This window comes from Oncorhynchus masou, chromosome 26 (genome assembly GCF_036934945.1).
Source record: "Oncorhynchus masou masou isolate Uvic2021 chromosome 26, UVic_Omas_1.1, whole genome shotgun sequence".
In the NCBI taxonomy this organism is placed as follows: Eukaryota; Metazoa; Chordata; class Actinopteri; order Salmoniformes; family Salmonidae; genus Oncorhynchus; species Oncorhynchus masou.
In genome coordinates, this window is record NC_088237.1 from 11,320,085 (window position 1) to 11,343,119 (window position 23,035).

The following is a 23,035-nucleotide window of genomic DNA, read 5'->3' on the forward strand; positions in this document are numbered from 1 at the left end:
CCATGGTGTTCTCGGGGTGATGAGATGTGTTGGATTTACACCATAGCATTTTTCTTGATGGCCAAAAAGCTCAATTTAGTCTCATCTAACCAGAGTACTGTTTCCATATGTTTTGGGAGTTTCCCACATGCCTTTTGGCAAACAGCAATGGATTTTTTTCTGGCCTCTCTTCCGTAAAGCCCAGCTCTGTGGAGTGTTCTGCTTAAAGCGGTCCTATGGACAGATACTCCAATCTGCGCTGTGGAGCTTTGCAGCTCCTTCAGGGTTATGGTGCTCGGTGGGATGTCCCTGACCTGTTTGGAGAGCTCCTTGATCTTCATGGTGTTGCTTGCTTGGTGGTGCCCTTTGCTTAGTGGTGTTGCAGACTCTGGGGCCTTTCAGAATAGGTGTATATATACTGAGATCATGTGACACTTAAATAAAGTCCACCTGTGTGCAATCTAATTAATTTAGTGACTTCTGAAGGTGATTGGTTGCAACATATCTTAGTTAGGGGCTTCATAGCAAAGGGGGTGAATACTTTTCTGTAAAATAAATGAATTAATATCACTTCACCAATTTGGACTATTTTGTGTATGTCCAATACATGAAATCCAAATAAAAATCCATTTCAATTACAGGTTGTAATGCAACAAAATAGGAAAAATGCCAAGGAGGATGAATACTTTTGCAAGGCACAGCAGCTATCAAGCAGTATGTAGTACAGGTTTCTACCGAAAGTGACTCACAGTTAACACATAGGCTACTTTATAGTCCGTTTGTATTAGAAAATGTTACTCAAACCATATACCGTTTAGGTGTAGAACACACTTATCTAGAGGAGGCTTGTCCCTAAAGTGATCAACAGTTACACTAACAAATAGGCTACTGTATATTCAGTAAATGTGGCCCATGAGAAATCAAACCAATCATAACCAATGCTTCAACCGATACAGTCTAGGACCCCAAACACACACAGCAGAACGTCTATTCTATGCCTGTACAGAAACACAATTCCACTACAGCATAATATATCTTGATGTCCCTCATCTCTAACCTACAGTGCCTTCAGAAAACGTTCCTACGCCTGGACTTAATCCACATTGTGTTGTGTTATAACCCACCAGATGGCATAGGAACGTGTCATAAGCCATGGCAAAATGTGTAGAATTGCTGGTAATGAGCTTTAACGGTCGACGTTGAGCACGAAAAACAGTCCAACTCCTCCTCTTTCTCATTTTTCAAACAGAAACACGGTGTGCCTTTGGTGGTTCATCGATGTGTCGTTCTGGTCGTGAGCGCTGCACTCGACATAGCTAGTTTGTTAGCTAAGCTAGACACTTTAGCTAGCCAGTAACACCTCCAGCATGTGTTGACGTCATTTCACAGGTTTTCTTTTTGTAACGGAAGCTGTAGAGCTCGATAAGAAATTGCACTTCTGTGTCCAAATATGTTACATTATATTTTAATTCTTAAAAACAAATTATGAGTATAATGGTGCATTGAGCAGTTACACAGTTTAAAGCCATTTATTTTTTTGCATTTTTGCCCAAAGTCTACCTTTAAAAGTAACTGTCCAGTGTTTCCAGGTATGCCTATTACAATATGAGTAAAATAGTTTTCCTTCTAGAAAATGGTAGTTAAGTATGTTTAAAAAAGCAGCTATTCTATGTTGGAATGGTGTGGGCGTATACCAGTCATTAAAAATATTAACATGGATTAGGAGTGGTTTGACCTGCATTCTCCTATAGCCGTTGTTCTGTTCGGTTGTAGATCACGATTACAATAGATCAGCAATCAGCCATTTGTTTAACTAGATTGTGTCAAGAGGTGCACACTGTTACTGTGCATGGTTACTGTAACTGTTCTGTGTCTAGTTAAAATGATTTCATGGCGGTACTGGAAGGGAGGACAGGTGGAGCAGCATGATGACACCAGGGCGTAATAACAACCCACACAAGGTGAAAATAACAGTGCAGTGTGTGGTAAGGATCTCCAGCAGAGAGTGAGAGCCAGAGTGAATGGTCACTCACGCAACAGGGTGAACAGACAGACTGACGGGCCAGGTCATTATCAGTTGGGTTCATTAGGGTGGGCTGCTGTGAGAGTTTACACAGCTAAGTGTGCAGTAAACACACACAACACACACACACAGCCCAGTGGCTTATATCTTAGTGTGCAACCTTGAATTAGACCCACACATTATCTGTAGAGGGCCCAAGGGAGAGACAGGCTGGAGGCCAACAGAGAGCAACTGGAGAGAGACGATTACTAGAGAGAGCAGGGACACACACATAATGTATTACTGTAGATTAGGATCTCGAGGATTTGGGGGAAGGAGGACAAGCGGGTCTCTGGTGTATAATAAGCACACACACACACACACCCTCATACTACTGTGTGGGTCTGTACAAACAAAGACATCAGCTGAAGACAGAGTCACACAGACACACACGCTACACTGTGTGTAATTCAGATTATTTGTGGGTGTGTTTAGCAGCTTTGTTTTAGTCTTCCTGGAGAGCAGTTGAGACTGGTTTTGTGCTGTGCAGCCCCCAAGACAAAGTATGAAATATGAATTACAAAGTATCTCCAGGGTTTATAATCTGCGGGAAATTCAATTAAAAACATTTTCTTACAAATCAAACTGAATTAAGTGGGATTGCTTATTGCTTGAAACATAACACGCACACGCACAGAGAAGCCTGCCTCCTGCTGTTATTGCCCATGGCATATAAAGCAAGACAGACCAGGATGCAATGTTGATAACCTCTGTGCTCTCTATCAATCATGTGGGGCATGTTTCATGTCTGCACTGCGTCAAGCCACTGTGTCAATGTCACGTGCGTGCACACACACACACACACACACACAGTCAGAAAAACACACACACCGACACACCTGTGTCTGCGTGACGGGGCTGGTGATCTTGTTCTCCTGGGACAGGAAGAAGCGGATGGACATGAACAGCTCGTGGACGCAGCAACGGAACTCCTCCTCGCTCTGACCCCCCGTGGCGAGGGCGAAGAGACGCCGGGACTGGATGATGTACTTAAAGATGTACTCAGTGGCCTGGGGGGGGGGGGCATAAAGTAACACACAGTTACTCACTGATAACATCACTCATCCACCATAATGCTAGACAACACTGGTTTTAAAACATAATGGGGAAACATATTAGTGTCGTTGATGTGGGTCCCTGCAATTAAGTGTGCTACTAGGCCATTAAAAGTAACTTGTAATGGAAATGTTGAACACCCAAGGTGTAGCATTTCCACTTTTTGAAACTGCATGCAGCAACAATATGAGAGAGAGGTGGCGAAAAGAGACTAATGAATGATACGGAGATATCCTCAACACATGCTGAAGAGGATGCGCGTGCGCGTGTGTGTGTGTGTGTGTGTGTGTGCATGCGTTCAGGAGCACACACTCACATTGAGGACCTGCTGAATGTGATCCTGGTGCTCAGCGTCTATGATGCGATCCACGTACCACTTCAGTACTTTGATCAAGTCCCTGTGAAAGACACACGTCTAGCATCAACGACTGACCTCGACCTTTCCCTGCGATCACAATGCATTTCCACCAACAACCCCAAGCATCCACCGACATATTGCAGAGGAGCAAAACACAAAGGACGCCTTGGTGTAGCATGAGTAAACGCTTGACAGATGTAAAATCTCTGCGTATGATACACCCACATTGTTAAAAATGTATGGCGATGGTGTTCATAAACAACGTCGAGGGCTGAACAACCTTCGATTGTGTTCTGTTCATGCGACAAAAGAAACAGAACACAAGGGTTGGTTTAGAAAACGTCTGTGTGGCAGTGCAATGGTGCGATAACAATATTGCAGATTCCCACTGTGTAGTGTATTAACACTAGTGGCCAGGTTTTCACACACTTACAGATAATTGAACAACATCATAAGAGACAGTAGGAGTACAAGGGAAAATGGTGGAGAGAGCACAGTAATTTGCACAGAATGAACATCTGCGTGGGAGATGTTTCGCCTGCTTTTCTGTGATTGGAACGTGATCGCACGTTGATTGGTTTTCCTTTGGGTACATAGCGTACTGAAGAGACAGCCATCCATTTTGTTGGACATAACCAAGCTAATAAAGTGCACAATGTTATTTCTAGTACTGAATTGGTACACTACACGGTCAAAAGTATGTGGACACCCGCTCATTCCAAAATCATGAGCATTAATATGGAGTTGGTCCCCCCTTTTGCCACGCAAATAGCCTCCACTCTTCTGGGAAGGCTTTCCTCTAGACGTCAGAACATTGCTTCCATTCAGCCACAACAGCACGAGTGAGGTCGGGCACTGATGTTGGGCGATTAGGCCTGGCTCGCAGTTGGCGTTCCAATTCATCCCAAAGGTGTTCGATGGGGTTGAGGTCAAGGCTCTGTGTTGGCCAGTCAAGTTCTTCTACAACGATATCGACAAACAATTTCTACATGGACCTCGTTTTGTGCACGGGGGCATTGTCATGCTGAAACAGGAAAGGGCCTTCACTAAACTGTTGCCACAAAGTTGGAAGCGCAGAATTGTCTAGAATGTCATTGTGTGTTGTAGTATTAAGATTTTCCTTCACTAGAACTAAGGGGCCTATCCCAAACTAAGTAAAACAGCCCCAGACCATTATTCCTCCTCCACCAAACTTTATCGTTGGCACAATGCAGTTGGACAGTTAGCGTTCTACTGGCATCCGCCAAACCTAGATTCGTCTGTCAGACTGCGAGATAGTGAAGTGTGATTCATCACTTCAGATAACGCGTTTCCATTGCTAAAATACTAATTGATCATTAGGAAACCCTTTTGCAATTATGTTAGCACAGCTGAAAACTGTTGTACTGATTAAAGAAGCAATAAAACTGACCTTCTTTAGACTAGTTGAGTATCTGGAGCATCAGCATTTGTGGATTAGATTATAGGCTCAAAATGGCCAGAAACAAAGACCTTTCTTCTGAAACTCATCAGTCTATTCTTGTTCTGAGAAATGAAGGCTATTCCATGCGCGAAATTTCCAAGAAACTGAAGATCGTGCACAACGCTGTGTACTACTCCCTTCACAGAACAGCGCAAAACTGGCCCTAAGCAGAATAGAAAGAGTAGTGTGAGGCCCCGGTGCACAACTGAGCAAGAAGACAAGTACATTAAAGTGTCTAGTTTGAGAAACAGACGCCTCACAAGTCCTCAGCTTCATTAAATAGTACCCACAAAAACCCAGTCTCAACATCAACAGTGAAGAGCGACACTGGGATGCTGGCCTTCTAGGCAGAGCTGCAAAGAGAAAGTCATATCTTAGACTGGCCAATAAAAAGAAAACATTAAGATGGACAAAAGAACAAAGACACAGGACAGAGGAAGGTTGGAAAAAGGTGTTATGGACAGACAAATCTAAGTTTGAGGTGTTCGGATCACAAAGAAGAACATTCGTGTGATGCAGAAAAAATGAAAAGATGCTGGAGGAGTGCTTGATGCCATCTGTCAAGCATGGTGGAGGCAATGCGATGGTCTGGGGGTGCTTTGGTGGTGGTAAAGTGGGACATTTGTACAGGGTAAAAGGGTTATTGAAGGCTATCACTCCATTTTGTAACTCCATGCCATACCCTCTGGACAGCACTTAATTGGAGCCAGTTTCCTCCTACAACAGGACAATGACCCAAAGCACAGCTCCAAACTATGCAAGAACTATTTAGGGAAGAAGCAGTCAGCTGATATTCTGTTTATAATGGTGGTCAGCACTGTCACCAGATCTCAACCCTATTGAGCTGTTGTGGGAGCAGCTTGACCGTATGGTACGTAAGAAGTGCCCATCAAGCCAATCCAACTTGTGGGAGGTGCTTCAGGAAGCATGGGGTGAAATCTCTTCAGAGTACCTCAACAAATTGACAACTAGAATACCAAAGGTCTGCAAGGCTGTAATTGCTGCAAATGGAGGATTCTTTGACAAAAGCAAAGTTTGAAGGACACAATTATTATTTCAATTAAAAATCGTTATTTATAACCTTGTCAACGTCTTGACCATATTTCCTATTCCTTTTGCAACTAATTTAATGTATGTTTTCATGGAAAACAAGGGCATTTCTAAGTGACCCAAAACTTTTGAACGGTAGTGTATAGTGTACATATAGTATTATATCGTCCTGAAGTCACTGAACAGCCCAACTAAACCACCGTAGACGATGAGTCTAGAGGCAGGCAACACACTCTCTCTAGATATATGAGAGTGAGTTTATTGAGTTTATTTTAGGTGAGGGAGAGGTGAGCGCTTTAGCTGTGAGCCTGACAGGAGAGGGGTGTTAGTGAGAAATTAGCAGCGTGAGCGCTTAACAGGCAGTGTGGGCAGAACAGTGTGAGTGTATCACAATGTGAGTTTGAGGCGACAGCACAGCGTCTGAGGAACAGTGAGCGTATGTGGCAGGAAGTGTGCGCTTGCAGGCCCAAATCAACGTGAGACATTGAGGACACATGATCCTAATTATAGTTTTCAAACAGGTGGCGCCGCAGGTGACTCGTTCACACCACTGAAGCACCTTTTGCCGCCCACCATTATCACCAGGTAGTAATACCGTAGGTCTTACCATAGGACAACCGTAAAACAACCATAATTCACCCTAGGAGGAGAAAGACAGAAACACACCTGTAAGACAAGGCTCCAGCAAAATGACTCTCGATGTAGGTGTCCATGACGGGCTTGAAATGATGGAACTTGCTGTCCTGTAGCAGGTTAATGATGTGGACCTGAAAGAGGAAGGGAAATAACTCAGTCACATTCTTGCCACAAAATGAAACACTCTTTATTTAGCCAATAACGAACGCCACTGTAAATAAGAATTTGTTCTTAACTGACCTGCCTAGTTAAGGTTACATTATACACACACACACACACACACACACACACACACACACACACACACACACACACACACACACATATATATTTATTCAACCTAACCTACTATGTCATCATGCAGTCACAAAGGCAGTTTGATTGCCTCACTTTCACCCATGAAGAAGAAGAGATGAGTGAGTGAGTGAGTGAACCAAGTCAACTGCAAGCAGATCAATCCCTCAGCTCTATATTAGAACGATGCAGCATGGCTGGGATTGATCAGCAAAGGCTGTGAAGCGTTAGAGTATTAAGCACATCCATTGGCTCAAGCTTCCAGTGTGTGTGTGTCTGTGTTCATCATGCATCATTGCACTTTTTCTCTCTGACCACAGTAAGCCACTATTGGACACAGGCCTTCTTCTCTAACGAGGCTTGGTGTACTTCCCAACTCATGCGCACGCACACACACAATTAGTTCTGCCGTCATGACATCCCAATCCTGGCTCCAACAAGCATTCAACCAGCAGTGTGTCGAATCAACTAACAATTTAGCTGTCAGGGAGAGAGAACACAATATGCTAGGAAATAGAAGACCCCAGAAACAGTAGCCACTTACCAGACAGTCAAACACCTTCAGCCCATACCTCTGAGAACTCTCGTCCAAGATCCCAAAGAGTGTATCAAGTGTGTCCTGTAAAAACTAGTGAGGGAGAGATAGAGCGATAGACATACATGAGTTATTATCTATGAGATCATGTGGTGACAATCATATGATACATCTAGAACACATTTCTGTTTTGAAGATGGGCAGACTTGGTTTGAGTGACGTGATCCTGAACCAATCAGGTTGAAGACGGGAGGCCCCGGGGAGGGGCGTTACCTTGACTATCTCAGAGCCATCGATCTCTTTCAGCTTTAACAGGCTGTCATTGATCCTCTCTGGGTGGGCTCTCCACTTCAGCAGGTCTAACATGTCACCTACAGAGACACATGAAGAGAAACAACGACCGTTATATCATGGACAACCTCGGTTAGTGAGAGACTGTTTGCATTTCCTGCCTTGCAGGAAAATTCTCAGCAACAAAAGGGATCAAATTAAGACTCTACATCTGCACAGTAGCCTGGGTTTCTGCATGAAATGGCAACGTGCCGTTGTCTTGTCAAACAATATCATGGCAAGGCAATGAAGAAGCGTTATTGAATACACAACCCTGAGTATCCGTACAGAGAAACAACTTTGCGTCACTATTTGGGAAATCTAGAACATTTCTGTCAAAGCGATATGAGGGCGTATGGTTTAGGTGCTATAATTGAATTACTGAAGCTCCTTCTGGGGGAAAAGAACAATGCAATTCTATTCTATTTAAAAGACATAATAAGACAACACATTTACATTCAAACAATCCACTAAAATCAAAATAATGACGCCATCTCATAATGTAGCGAGCTTTAAAAAGACATAAAGCAATTCTCCCAGTGTTAAAATCCCCAGACAATATGAATAAAATATCCGGGTTGAAGAATAAAGGACTCAGTCTCCACCTGCACTTCTGAAGGTGTCTGCAACATGCTGTCAGTCTAGATGTGAGGAAGTACCTGTAATTCCCCAGACAATAAACTAAACATATTCCTTGCACTTTGTGCACCTCACATTTCAGAATATTTACACGGAGTGGTAGACCGTTTGAGAATTCAGCAATTCTACAGTAATATTCAAGGCAAGACTCCGGGCGAGTCAGAAACAGACCCGATTAACCTTTACACTAGTAAGTGATCTGTCGCTGGATAATAGATCCATAGAAAGTTGGAGCAGGCCTACAGTGGTGTGGGAAAGGTGTGGGTCTACTGGTTCGGGTGTAGGTCTACCGTGCAGATGCGTGCTCTCCTACTTTTGACTTCCACTCTTACCATTCTGTGTGAGTTTAGTGGAGCAGAGGAAGGAGGTGATCCAAAAACATTCCTTGGTGCCTTTCACAGCCTGGTTGTTGCCGGGCAGATTGGCTTTGGAGAAGGGCAGCTTGAGGTAGCAGCTCGAGTCCTGGAGGTTAGCATTCTCCTCACACTGAAAGGAGCAGAGATGCAGCAGTGGGTTAGAGCCACTACAGGAGACTGGAGAAAAAGGCTAATGTACTACGGTATTTGGTTCGTTACTTAACTGCATTCTCAAACATTAAGGAGTTTCTTCCACTACAATATGCTGCTTCCATACACCCCGGAAAGTGCTCATGGTGGGATTTAATATATTATTATTATTATCACCATCATTCAAACTACAGTATATTTCTTTCAAATTAAACATTGCAAAGGGCTGGGGACACTATAAAGTGAGCACGGTGCATTTTCCACTAGGCCACGTCAATTTCTTTCAGCTTTTTGACCTGACTTCCATCTGACGGCAAGTGGATTTTCTACGCCAATGGAAAACACCACAAGACGACCCCAATCAACTCCCCTAAAATCCTACGGAGAACCGGCTGTCTCAGGTAATAGCACATGTGAGATCCACAAAAGGGGAGACGCATGTACGCACTTCAAAGCGCAAGGCTCCAAAAGCAGCTGTATTTGTTATGAATTATAGCACTTTGCGCATTTAAAGCCAGGCCAAGGTGTTTTTTTTAAATCTCTCGGTTTCTCCTGCGTTTGGGGAAATGACCTGTCAGCAGTGGGAGTCTTCTTAATGAGGTGGTGAGCTGGACCAGGAAAGAGCAGCGGGGTCAACCTGCAGAGAGCCAAGCCCAGAACCACAGGGGGGGGAGTGGCTGCATAACGGTTCCTCCCACTGTCTCAACTCCTCTGTTCTCTCCCTGTAGGACTGTCCAACTAAGATGGGTCGAGACAACCTATAACCTGTCGGTCTCTCTACAGTACCTTGGATTATATTGTCTCTCTTTCAGGACAAAACCTCTTCAACCCTGCCTGTGTGTCTTTCTCCGTCTCAGAATAGTCCAGACTATCCACAACCCGTGCATGCTCTCTTACCCTGCCTTAGGTGCTAACGAGCCCTGCCCGTCTCGCAGAACAGTTCCTTGCAAGCCTGCAGCGAACTATTGTGTGCTCTGTAACCTCTGTCTCTGCAGCTTATGCTCCCTAGCCCCGTCTATCTCAAACTGCAATTACTCAGAGCTACACCCAAAACAGGCCCCGTAGTGCAGAGCTATGTTTAATTGGCAATGCCTGAGGGTTGGTTTAGCTGCTGTTTGCTTTGGACAGGGCATGTGTTAAGTGGAGAGCTTACTGGGGTAGCAATAAAAACCAGCTGGGATGGCAAGCGCCTGTTTATGACAGAGTATAAACTGGAAAAGTCTCAACGGGAAATAGCCATGTGAGCATGTGATATATGTGTGGTGTGTGTGTGTGTGTGTGTGTGTGTGTGTGTGTGTGTGTGTGTGTGTGTGTGTGTGTGTGTGAGTGAGTGCTCACAGAAAATACCCACCCACCCACCCAGGACACACACACACACCAGCCATGTCTCACTGTTAGTGGACGTCACAGACACAGATATTACTCGTCATCCTGCTTGCCTGCTCATTGCTGAAGCCTCTGACCCACCTAAGCCTTCAGTGTGGAGCCATGCAGCCACCATCAATAATAATACCGGGACTGCATTATTACAGCGTGTTTTCCCCCTCAAGGTCTCAAAGGGACTTGCGTTAAACGGCATGGACTGACTCATCCGCCACCAACGTGGAGCGCCTACCTAAGTGACGACTACCGCGGTGGACGGGCGAGAAATGACTGCGTGTGTGTGTGTGAGCACAGTAGGACTCCGGTACCTTGTGAATGATGAGCTCGTGGGTGCCGTCCGGCAGTGTCCGTCCGTCCTCCTGCATCAGATGAACGAAGGAGTAGCCAAACAGCTTCTTCTCTCCTTTGTCTTTGGCTGTGGAACACCGCACACATTCCAACGTCACTATCCCAGGAAAACACACAGGTCGCCACCTCTCTGCTACCCTACGATCAGACAGCTATACTATAGAGCACTAGACGGAGCCGGTACGCGTCACAGGTGGCTGGTGGCACCTTAATTGGGGAAGACGGCGCTACAGCAATGGCTAGAATGGAGTTCATTCCATTTACTCCACTCCAGCCATTATTATGAGCCATCCTCCCCTCACCAAACTCCCGTGTTATGCATCCGTTCAACCCGAAATCTCTAATCTCTATTTTAAGAGCCTTGGGGGAAGTGAGGGAAAATGGCACCTTTAAGGTAGCAGGTTGAAAAACAACACCTATGAGTCATAGTTGTGTAGAGGCTGCAGTATGCCCATAAGGGCAGCCTTGTGTCAGAGCAGGAGGTGGACATCACATGAGAGGTGTTCCTCAGTGTCGTGGGAGAGGGAGACATACCGAGACTCGCTCAACTACAGGCCTGGAAGAGGAATATGAGGAGATTCTGAGACACAGGCCCATTTTACACTGACCAATGTTGAAGGAGAGTCTTGAGACGTATCGGGGGGGGAAATATCCAGAATAGACTAATTACTGTCATGTAAAGCTGTGAAATGCTCACGTCTAGCTAGCTAGCAATAACTGCTTTTGTCTGGAAGCTAAAATGTAATGAGTGTACGGACAATCATATCATTTATTATTGTCTACACATGCTTGTGAATTGTTGCATTATTCAAGTGTGTAATATTGTTAAGATGAAGACATATTTCTTGCATACCCATACAAAAAAAGATTGCAGTCACCGAGTGCAGTATAACTGCAGTCGTTCTGCAATTACTGTGTCCAAAATACCACAGTCGGCTGAAGGTACTGCACTTTTACTGCGGTTTCAAAACTGCAACGTTGCTTTGTAAGGGTAGTTTAATAGTTTGTTGTTAACCTGTTAACATGCTTACTGGCTAGCGGCTACACTAAAGGCTAACGTGTCTGGGAGATTTACGGTCAATTTTAAGCTGCAGTGCAAGAATGTCTGTTGCTAAGCCCCCAAACTCTCTCTCTGCAACAACAACGCCCAAAAGGCTGGCAAAAGGTGTAAAGCTGAGTCACACTGTACTGTACCGTTGCACCCTCTCTGCATACCTCATAAGCTTACGATAACATGACCGTCCGTTGCTAATGTCAATTGAAAAGTTAACGTACATATTATGTCAACTGAAATCACATCGTGGTGCCTCCGCTGCAACTCTTGAATCTAAATAAGCCCACAGATCTCTGTAAATGTCTCCCCTGACCTCTGACCCAACTGTGACCTCTGACATTGAGGCTTCTGCCCCACACATTGTCGCCAATTTAGCGACTTGGTCACTATATTTTTGCGGGTTTTCAGACAGGCAGAGAAGCACAAGGGGGGGTGCGGTGGGAGTGGGGGTGAAAACACTACATCAGATACCGCGGGAAGAAATTGGTGCTGTGACATCGTCATGGCAACGGCAAAACGTCATCTAGCAAATAGCGGCTCGCACTGAAAAATAGTTGTCAACACTGGCCTCAGAGTCTCAACAGATAGCTGTTACCATAGAAACAAAGTAGAAGCTCAAACTGCAATCACTGGAGCCACCACCAAATGTAATATATTGGTGTTAGATGTGTGTGAGACACGGTAGGTGGTGGTGGTGGTGTGGGTAAAGTTGTTGTGTGTTGCAATGTTCTTGACTTGTGCTTCAGTTATGTATGTCATCGGTTCTCTGGGCAAGTTAGCCTCAAAAGTGGGCTAAAATAGCACCTGACAAACAGTAAACACTCCACACCCATAATATCACTGGCTGTGCTTCAGGATCATCGCAAGCTAAAGTTCCTTTAGAGAGATAGAGTCGGCATCTAATAACCCAATGTCAACTGAACCGGCCTCCAAACTCTACAGGGCCACAGAGCACATCAACATTTAGTGTGAGAGAGTATGTTAATCCCCAAATCACACATAAGAGGAGTCATGACTGACTTGATATTAGTCTCATAACACAAAACATGTACACTACCGTTCAAAAGTGTGGGGTCACTTAGAAAATGTCCTTGTTAATATTGTAAATGACTATTGTAGCTGGAAACGGCAGATTCTTTATGGAATATCTACATAGGCATACAGAGGCCCATTATCAGCAACCATCACTCCCGTGTTCCAATGGCACATTGTGTCAGCTAATTCAAGTTTATCATTTTAAAAGGCTAATTGATCATTAGAAAACCCTTATGTTAGCACAGCTGAAAACTGTTGTCCTGATTACCTTCTTGGATATAGGGGGCGCTATTTTAATTTTTTGGATGAAAAACGTTCCCGTTTTAAACAAGATATTTTGTCACGAAAAGATGCTCGACTATGCATATAATTGACAGCTTTGGAAAAGAAACACTCTGACGTTTCCAAAACTGCAAATAAATTGTCCGTGAGTGCCACAGAACTGAGGTTACGGCGAAACCCATATAAAAATCCAATCAGGAAGTGCCGCATTTTTTAAAACCGCCTCATTCCAGTGACTCCTTATATGGCTGTGAAGGAGCTAAGAGTCAGCTTACGTTTTCCACGTTTTCCCCAAGGTGTCTACAGCATTGTGACGTATTTGTAGGCATATCATTGGAAGATTGACCATAAGAGACTACATCTACCAGGTGGTCGCTTGGTGTCCTCCGTTGCAATTATTGCGTAATCTCCAGCTGCAGTATTTTTCCGTTTGCTTCTGATGACAAGCCAACTGCCACCACTGATAGATTATCGAATAGATATGTGAAAAACACCTTGAGGATTGATTCTAAACAACGTTTGCCATGTTTCTGTCGATATTATGGAGCTAATTTGGAAAAAAGTTTGGCGTTGTAAGTGACTGCATTTTCCTGTATTTTTCTTAGCCAAACATGATGAGCAAAACGGAGCTATTTCGTCTTCACAAATAATCATTTGCTATCTAACTAAGAGTCTCGTCATTGAACAAATCCGAAGTTCTTCAAAGTTAAATTATTTTATTTAAATGCTTTTCTTGTTTTTGTGAAAATGTTGCCTGCTGAATGCTAGGCTTAATGCTATGCTAGGCTATCAATACTCTTACACATGCTTGTGTAGCTTTGGTTGAAAAGCATATTTTGAAAATCTGAGATGACAGTGTTGTAAGCTTGTAAGCTTGTGTTTCAATATATTTATTTCATTTCATTTTCGATTTTCATGAATAGGAAATGTTGCATTATGGTAATGAGCTTGAGGCTATGATTACGCTCCCGGATACGGGATTACTCGACGCTAGAGGTTAAAGAAGCAATAAAACTGGCCTTCTGTAAACTAGTTGAGTATCTGGAGCAACAACATTTGTGGGTTCGATTACAGGCTCAAAATGGCCAGAAAAAAATACTTTCTTCTGAAAATCGCCTGTCTATTCTTATTCTGAGAAATGAAGACTATTCCATGCAAGAAATGTCCAAGAAACTGAAGATCGTGTACAACGTTGTGTACTACTCCCTTCACAGAACAGCACAAACTGGCCCTAACCAGAATAGAAAGAGGAGTGGGAGGCCCCGGTGCACAACTGAGCAAGAAGACAAGTACATTAGAGTGTCTAGTTTGAGAAACAGACGCCCCACGTTATTAACTGGTAGCTTCATTAAATAGTACCCGCAAAACACCAGTCTCATCGTCAACAGTGAAGAGATGACTCCGGGATGCTGGCCTTCTAGGCAGAGTTGCAAAGAAAAAGCCATATCTCAGACTGGCTAATAATAAGAAAAGACTAGGATGGCCAAAATAACACAGACACTGGACAGAGGAATCTAAGTTTGAAGTGTTCGGATCACAAAGAAAAACATTAGTGAGACGCAGAAAAAATGAAGATGCTGGAGGAGTGCTTGACGCCATCTGTCAAGCATGGTGGAGGCAATGTGATGGCCTGGGGGTGCTTTGGTGGTGGAAAAGTGGGAGATTTGTACAGGGTAAAAGGGATCTTGAAGAAAGAAGGCTATCACTTCATTTTACAACGCCATGCCATACCCTATGGACGGCGCTTAATTGGAGCCAATTTCCTCCTACAACAGGACAATGACCCAAAGCACAGCTCCAAACGATGCAATAACTATTTAGGGATGAAGCAGTCACCTGGTATTCTGTCTATGATGGAGTGGCAAGCACAGTCACCGGATTTCAACCCTATTGAGCTGTTGTGGGAGCAGCTTGACAGTATGGTACGTAAGAAGTGCCCATCAAGCCAATCCAACTTGTGGGAGGTGCTTCAGGAAGCATGGGGTGAAATCTCTTCAGAGTACCTCAACAAATTGACAACTAGAATGCCAAAGGCTGCAAGGCTGTAATTGCTGCAAATGGAGGATTCTTTGACGAAAGCAAAGTTTGAAGGACACAATTATTATTTCAATTAAAAATCATTATTTATAACCTTGTCAATGTCTTGACTATATTTTCTATTCATTTTGTAACTCATTTCATGTATGTTTTCATGGGAAACAAGGACATTTCTAAGTGACCCCAAATCTTTGAACGGCAGTGTATATAGTAATATTGGAGTACACACACACCCACACACACACACACACACACAACCAGAAAAACGTACACACACACACAAGCATCCTTCTTCCCCCACACAAACAATACACTATCCCAGAGTAGTGGTGGAGTAGTGTCTTACTGGAGCAGTGTCTGAACTCAAAGCGGACATGAGAGCCCCTGAACATGTCCACAGGGATGGGTAGTTTGATCTGCTCAGCCCAGCGGGGACTGTTGTTGTGGTAGAGCACAAAGGAGTGGTACACATCCCCACCAGGCTCCCCTGAACCAGCCGCTACATAACTCTGGAGGAGAGAGAGAACAGGAGAGAGGTAGAGAGGTAGGGCGGTAGAGAAAGAGGGGGAGGATAAAGAGAGGGGAGAGAAAGGAGGGAGGGAGGAGAGAGAGGATAGACAGGGAGAGAGGGGAGAGGAAAGAGAGGAGGGGTAGATAAGAGAGGGGAGGGGAGAGAGTGGGGAGAGGGGTGTTAATAGGTAGGTGGAGATGAAAGAAATGGCGAAAGGAGGGAGATTGCAGGACACACACACTGTTTACTGGACCTGTGACGCACAGCACTTTCTGTCTCTCGCTCTGTACGGAGTGAGTGACAGGGTTGCATGCAGAGGAGAGCTCTACTGGCAGCAGAATCAAATCTATTTTCTGTGTATGGCAGCAGCATCCTGCCTGATCAGGAAACCACAGTGTTTTTACAGAGAAAACGAGTAACCTACCAATGGACCAACACTCATCCTCATCAACACTCAACCAGACGTACCCATATAGGCCTTCGACATTAGAACATCGCCTCGTTCAGCCTGACTGATACAGTACAGCTATGAGAATTGAAGGCCCAATCATGGCTGTAATATGAAAAAACAAAATTTGCTCAAAGTAATGAATGGAGAAATTAAGGAATGTGTCATCTTACCTTCATGACCTGGCCTTGGATGTCCAACACATAGACTGTGATCTCCACGTTCCTGGCAACGCTCTTCCCTCCTTTCTCAAACTCTCCTTTCTCCAGCGTCATGTACAGGTCATTCCTCATCTCTCCTGCAGGAGAGTGAACAGAGTGGTTCAAATAACAAGAAAGAAAGCCCGCCGCACACTCTGTGTGTGGGTAAACCTAAGCCACGTTTCGGCCTGCGGTGCCGTGTTTTCTTTAGTGGTCGAAGTAACAGACGTCCTCATCTAGTGTTTGATTGATTAATATGTTTCTACATTGAAAATAGAGTCATTTGCTTAATTCTATATCGAGAGGACTCCTGATATTTCCAAGAGTGAGTCCAGGAGTTTTGGTCTGTCTGTTGTGTTCTAGTACGGCCTTTTTGCTAGCGAGGGCCATCGACTAAGTGCTGCCTGTCTACCCAGTGGCCTACTTGGTGTGCAAACTGCTGACTGCTATTAAATCTCAAGTGATTGTTGACACATCAACCAGGAATGAGGGGTAGATCAATTTGTGACTTGTTTTTGTAACCAGTGACAGTATTGGAGGGGGAATGGTTTCATCTCTCCTAGACAATCAGCAAATAGTACAGGGAGGTGTAAGCGGCGGTCGTGTCATTGGCGGTTATGTCACAAAACTAAGACCGTCGCCAAAACAAAGTTGTTCGAGGAAGGCTCCACACCACTCTCTCACCTCTCCCGATAAGCATCTGTAAAGCCTCCCACCCCTTGGCTGCAACCGTTCTAATTTAGTGTATAGTGCGCAAACATCCCATGTGGAATTCTGTGTTCTCTGGCACACGTTTGGAACAGCAGTCAAGAATGCAGAGTTCCTCTCAGCCTATGCTGCCCTTCAGTCCCTTGACGTTTTGGACCTGACGGAGACATGGATCACCCCAGAGAACACTGCTAATCCCGATGCTCTTCCTTCATCGGACTATGTTTTCTCTCATAGTCCGAGAGCATCTGGTCATTGCGGTGGTGGAACAGGGCCACTAATTTCTCCTAAGCAGAGATTCTCTTTTCTCCCTCTCTCACTTGTCCATCTCCTGATTTGAATTCCATGCTGTCATTGTCACTTGTCCACTCAAGCTTAACATGATTGTCATCCATCGCCCACCAGGTGCCCTTGGAAAATTGCTCAATGAGCTTCACATCTTGATAAGCTCCTTTCCTGACAATGGCTCACCGGCTCTTCGTACTTGGCAACTTCAACCTCCCAACGTCTTCTTTCGATTCATTACTTTCCAACTCTCGCTTTCCCTCCTCATCTCTTTTCACCTCACCCTTTCCCAGTCCCCTCCAACTCACCAGGCAGGCAATACGCTTGACCTCATCTAGAGGCTGTTCGCCTTCTAATCTCACTGCAATCCCTATCCAGGTCTTTGATCACTACTTTGCTTCCTTTCTGTCTCTTTTCCTCCAACCCTAACCGATCATCCCCTACCCAGATGCTCATGCACTGTCACAACATTCACTCTCTCAACACTTCTATCCTATCATCCTTCTCCCTCCTGTCTCCTGATTCTGCATCTTCAACCCTACTCTCCTCCCTTTCCACATCCTATGACTCGCACTGTCCCTTCTCCTCCTGGCCAGGTCGGCCCTCCCCTCTCTCTCCTTGGCTGAGTGACTCATTGCGAGCGTACAGAACAGGGATGAGGGCAGCTGAGCAAAAATAGTGCAAAACTAAACTTCCAGAGGACCTATCATCCTTTCAATCCCTCATCCCTACCTTATCTTCCTATGTATTCCTCTGTAAGTGGCTGAAGCCACTTTCAATTTCAAGCGTCTGCCCTAACCCTAGGAAACTCTTTTCTACCTTCTCCTCCCTCCTTAATCATTCATCCCCTCCCTCTCTGCAGAGTACTTTGTCAACCACTTTGAAAAAAAAGTTGACTACATCCACTACTCATTCACTCAGCCTATTGAGTCCACTGGTCTCAATCACACAGAACTACCCGTATGCCTTGAACTCTTTCTCCCCTCTCTCTCCAGATGATATCATGTGACTAGTAAGGTCTGGCCGCCCGACAACCAGCCCTCTCGACCCCATTCCCTCCTCCAGACCATCTCTGGAGACCTTCTCCCATTCCTCATCCCTGACCACTGGCTGTGTCCCCTCTGATTTCAAAGTGGCCTGAGTTGCTCCCCTCATCTGATGTCGAAAACTATAGACCTGTATTTGATTTCCAAAACACTTGAGCATGCTGTCTGATCAACTTTCTTGTTATTTCTCTCAAAACAATCTTCTTGATCCCAACCGGGTCACTCAACTGAGACTGATCTTCTCTGTGTCACGGAGGCTCTCCTCACTGCCAAAGCTGACTCTCTCTCCTCTGTTCTCATTCTCCTAAATCTATCCGCTGCCTTCGACACTGAACCATCAGATCCTCCTCTCCACCCTTTCAGGGCGGGGCGTCTCAGGCTATACACACTCTTGGATTGCATCCTACCCGGCAACGTGGAGAGGATGTGTGTCTGCATTCCATACTCTCACTACTGGTGTCCCCCAGGGCTCGGTTCTAAGCCCTCTTCTCTATATACACCAAGACACTCGGCTCCGCAAGAAGAGAAGGCCTGCCCACTCAAAGACCTTGCCATCCCAGTTGACAGTGTTGCCCTTCCATAGTGTAAAGAACCTTTGTGTGAAACTGGACAACATCCTGTCATTATCTGCAAACATCAAAGCAGTGACTTGCTCCTGCAGGTTCATGCTCTGCAACATCTGTAGAGTACGACCCTACCTCACACAGGATGCGGTGCAGCTCCTAATCCAGGCACTTATCATTTCCCGTCTGGACTACTGCAACTCATTTTTGGCTTGGCTCCCCGCTTGTGCCATCAAACCCCTACAACTTATCCAGAAAGCTGCAGCCCACCTGGTTTTCAACCTTCCCAAGTTCTCTCATGTCACCCCGCTCCTCCTCAGTTGAAGCTTGCATCCACTACAAGACCATGCTCCTTACCTACGGAACAGCAAGAGAAACTGCCTCTCCCTACCTTCAGGCTATGCTGAAACCCTACACCCCAACCCGAGCACTCCGTTCTGCCACCTCAGGTCTCTTGGACCTCCCACCCCTACGGGAGGGCAGCTCCCTCTCAGTCCAGCCCAATGATGGAACCAGCTTCCCCCTGAAGCTAGGACAGCAGGGTCCCTGTCCATCTTCCAGAAAACATCTGAAATCATACCTCTTCAAACAGTAAAATAATCCTCCTCATCACCGCGACCCCCCCCCCCCCCCAAAACATAACCTTAATCAGCACTTGCACTTATTGAGGAAAAATGTACTTTCTGTGCCTGTCCCACCTAGCTATTTTAAGATTAATGCACTAACTTTAAGTCGCTCTGGATAAGAGCGTCTGCTAAATGAGAAATGTAAAAATGTAAAATGTGAAAGTTCCCTGTCATGTGTGTTAGTATAAATACCTGCAATTTTTCTTGCTGTTCAGTGGACATTTACATTTGACGTAATACACATAAATGTTCGAGTTAAATGTCAGTACAGAGTTAAATAAGTTAAGAAGAAAAGTCTGTTCATATCTATCAGCAAAGAGGAGACCAATGCATTGACACATCACAGTGTCAGCAAGGATAGGGTGACCTCCTCACCCCTGTGACAGACATGGAAGTGACAGGGACTGACACAGGGTTGGCACAAGGCACAGATCTGTTTTCAGGGCAGACGGGTCTGAGGGCTCGGAATCTGAACATTCCACAAAAACAACTTCCCAAAGGCAGTCAGCAGGCGTACAGCTGAGTCACACTGGACTGTACAGTGGCACCCTCCCTGCATACCTCATAAGCTTACAATAACATGTAAAATATGAAAAATAAATCTGTGTTTTTCCAAAGGCTCGGTTTTCACTTGCGCCTGCACTTTCAGACATTTCTGTTGCACTTACAGGTGTGTGTGGGGCTTAGGAAGTAGAGTGGACGTACAGTCACAGTAAGACATTACGGCTAAGCAACTCTACCGTTAAAGATGGCAGGTGCTTCCTGCAGTATGACTCCAGACGGGTGACATCGATGTCATGTGGCCACACACACACACGTCTAGTGATAACACGTTCATTGTGCTATTCCATCACCTCACCAGACTCTCTGAATTCCATCCTCACTTACATTCTCATCTGCTGGGAAGTGTTTGTATTTTGTTGCTGTACATCGATAACTGAACTATCCGAGCCAGTGAGAAGTGTTAAGAGCTGTACTGAGATAGGTGTACACACACACACACACACACACACACACACACACACACACACGAGTAGCTAGTAGCTGCCTCATAGGAACACAGTCTCCTGAGGAGGTCTGTCTAGCTTCACCGCCTAGAGAATAATTACAGGAAAGGACACATGTATACACTCAAGGCAGCCTTTGGACTGGAGCAGAAATTAGAAGGGCAGTCTTGGGCAGGAAATAGCCGAGTGGTGGCGGTACATGTTTTAAAAATAGTTTTTTTTTTTTGGAGAAGTAGCACAACGTAGCAGGGCAACGTCTGCATGAGAGAACGCGGGTCCGTATCCGCTTCAGAGAATGGTTAGCCACAGAATAGAAACGAGAGGAAGTCATCTTCTTTTAGCCCGTGTGTGCGTGCGTGCGTGCGAGCGAATAGCTCTCCCATCCCTATCTAATGGTGTTCAGGGTCCAACTCAACTGGCTAATAGGCATCACCATGGTAACCCAGAGAGATTGACTCACATACACACACACACACACACACAGCCAGGAGGCTGACCGAGAGAGCAGCGCAGCCTGACTATAATCCTCTGCCTACAGGAGCATACACAGACTAAAATCACTAGCCCAGGGGCACACTGAAAGTGGGAGAAGACTCTCTGACAAAGAGATATAGAAATGTTGAGTTACTGTAGAAGGCAAAACAATAGGGGACACAGCGAACGGTTCCTCTCTTTGTGTTTCTCTTTCTATGAATGAATGTACACCGATTTTTTTTTCTTAATTCAAACAATGGCTTTGTGTTTATTTCGCAAGTGCATTTTACTGTACACTTTACTACGTACAGTCATTCATGCCAATATACAGTCACCGGACAGTTTATTAGGTCATCTAGTTTCGGGTTGAACCCCCCTTTTTCCTCCAGAACAAACCACACTTTGCCAGGAGTTCAATTGTTGCTCAATTGTTACCAAGGGACCTAACGTGTGCCAGGAAAAGTTGTCCGAGATGCCGTTCTGCACACCACTGTTGTACTGCGCTGTTATTTGTCTGTTTGCAGGCTACCTGCTAGCTTGCACGAGTCTTACCATTCTCCTTCGACCTCTCTCATCAACGCGCTGTTTTGGCCATCAGGACTGCTGTTCACTGGATGGTTGTGTTTGTCGCACCATTCTCGGTAAACCCTAGACACTGTTGTGCATGAAAAGCCCAGGAGGCCGGCGGTTTCTGAGATACTGGAACCGGCGTGTTTGCTACCGACGATCATACCTCGGCTCAAAGTAGCGTAGGTCACTTGTTTTGCCAAGTCTAACATTAATAGAGCAGGTCTTCTTAATATAGCAGGCCACGTGAGTCCATTTTCGTGAACGCGGTGGTATACCTGGCCACGAGTGTAGATTTACCTGCAAAACCAGTGCAGTACAGACGTGGTTCTGTTTTGACCAAAGAAGAGGCTGGCTGCGTGGGCGGTGTCGTACCTGGCATGATGATGTCAGAGAAGCCCAGTTTCTTGGTGATGGACACTCCTCTGGTGAACAAGACCATGTACTCTCTCCTCAGCTGTTCAATGTCCCCGTGCAGCAACTGGAGAGATACAGCCAGGCCTGGGAACAGAAGAAGCCCACGCAAAATGTTTAGAATTAAAGTTATGCGTCTTGAAAACTTGACATGTAGTAAGATATGACTCGCGTGCGCACGCACACACACCGTGAGTCAGACTACGGTATGCTTTAAGAAGAAATAATAAGAGAAAGCATTGCTGTCGTCTGCATCTAATATATTGGATAACATGTACATAATTGAAAATGTCAGACTGTGGCCATGGAATAAAACCCTGGCTTCAGTATTTTTCATGTTCATAACGTTTCATATCTCCTTGACGCCATGTTAGATATTGCTCCAGTTTTCAGGGAAGTGAAAGAGGCTTTTGGTCAACCAGGCCATTGATCCTGTCATTCTGGGTTTCAGGTCACTATGTTCTCGAAATTAGAAACTGTGACATTTGTCCGGACTGCTAAAATAAGAATCTACAGTACTATGTGGCCCAAGATGGCAAGGGTTTCATTCCCCCAAACTACAACATCCACACACACACACACAGACACACACTCCTCAAACAGATTCGTCTGTCACAGCTCAACCCACAGGAAAACAGAGACAGCGGTCTTGTAACAACACTGAAATCCTTCCACAGTAACGTTATGGTTTTACATGGCACAGTCCAGGCTTGATCAATAACAAAAGAGACACCCATTAGGTTGGGGGGGGGGGGTCCACAGTGCTTGGGGCATTGCCCTCCTTTTCATGTGGAAGAAGCCTAATGGCACAGCCTCACAGCCAATCCAGGGCCACAATTAGGCAACCCCTGCTTCATTACCATTCTATACAGTAACACACAGAGTACTCAGTGCCGCCAGCCTGCCTGTCATCGCTTTGACAAACTCCCCCTCTGTCCTCCTCACTGGCTTTTCATCAACTTAACAGAAGGAGCACAGGGAGCATCAGGATGGAACATTTCTCCTGTTCAGCAACAACACACAGCCTTGCGTTGTTCCTGTCCGTGGTGGAGCATTGTTCTGTCACTTTTGCTGACTCCGTACCCTCCCTCTCTCCCTCTCTCTATTCCTGCTTATTCTCTCTCTCTCCATATTCTCTCT

The 23,035-nt window shown here is 45.2% G+C and overlaps 1 protein-coding gene across 5 annotated transcripts in view; it reads right to left on the reverse strand.

Annotated features, from left to right (window-relative positions):
* The window catches only part of LOC135514793 (dedicator of cytokinesis protein 4-like), a 144,301-nt gene that overhangs the window by 45,111 nt on the left and 76,155 nt on the right, over positions 1-23,035 (reverse strand). For all 5 annotated transcript variants that reach the window (XM_064938410.1, XM_064938407.1, XM_064938408.1 and 2 more), the window contains exons 13-22: positions 21,857-21,982; positions 16,179-16,303; positions 15,393-15,555; positions 10,599-10,705; positions 8,734-8,887; positions 7,706-7,803; positions 7,442-7,525; positions 6,634-6,734; positions 3,414-3,495; positions 2,881-3,051 (exon numbers count right to left, since the gene is read on the reverse strand). In XM_064938410.1, coding sequence (XP_064794482.1) covers positions 2,881-3,051; positions 3,414-3,495; positions 6,634-6,734; positions 7,442-7,525; positions 7,706-7,803; positions 8,734-8,887; positions 10,599-10,705; positions 15,393-15,555; positions 16,179-16,303; positions 21,857-21,982 — 1,211 coding nt within the window. The remainder of the gene's footprint in view (positions 1-2,880; positions 3,052-3,413; positions 3,496-6,633; positions 6,735-7,441; positions 7,526-7,705; positions 7,804-8,733; positions 8,888-10,598; positions 10,706-15,392; positions 15,556-16,178; positions 16,304-21,856; positions 21,983-23,035) is intronic.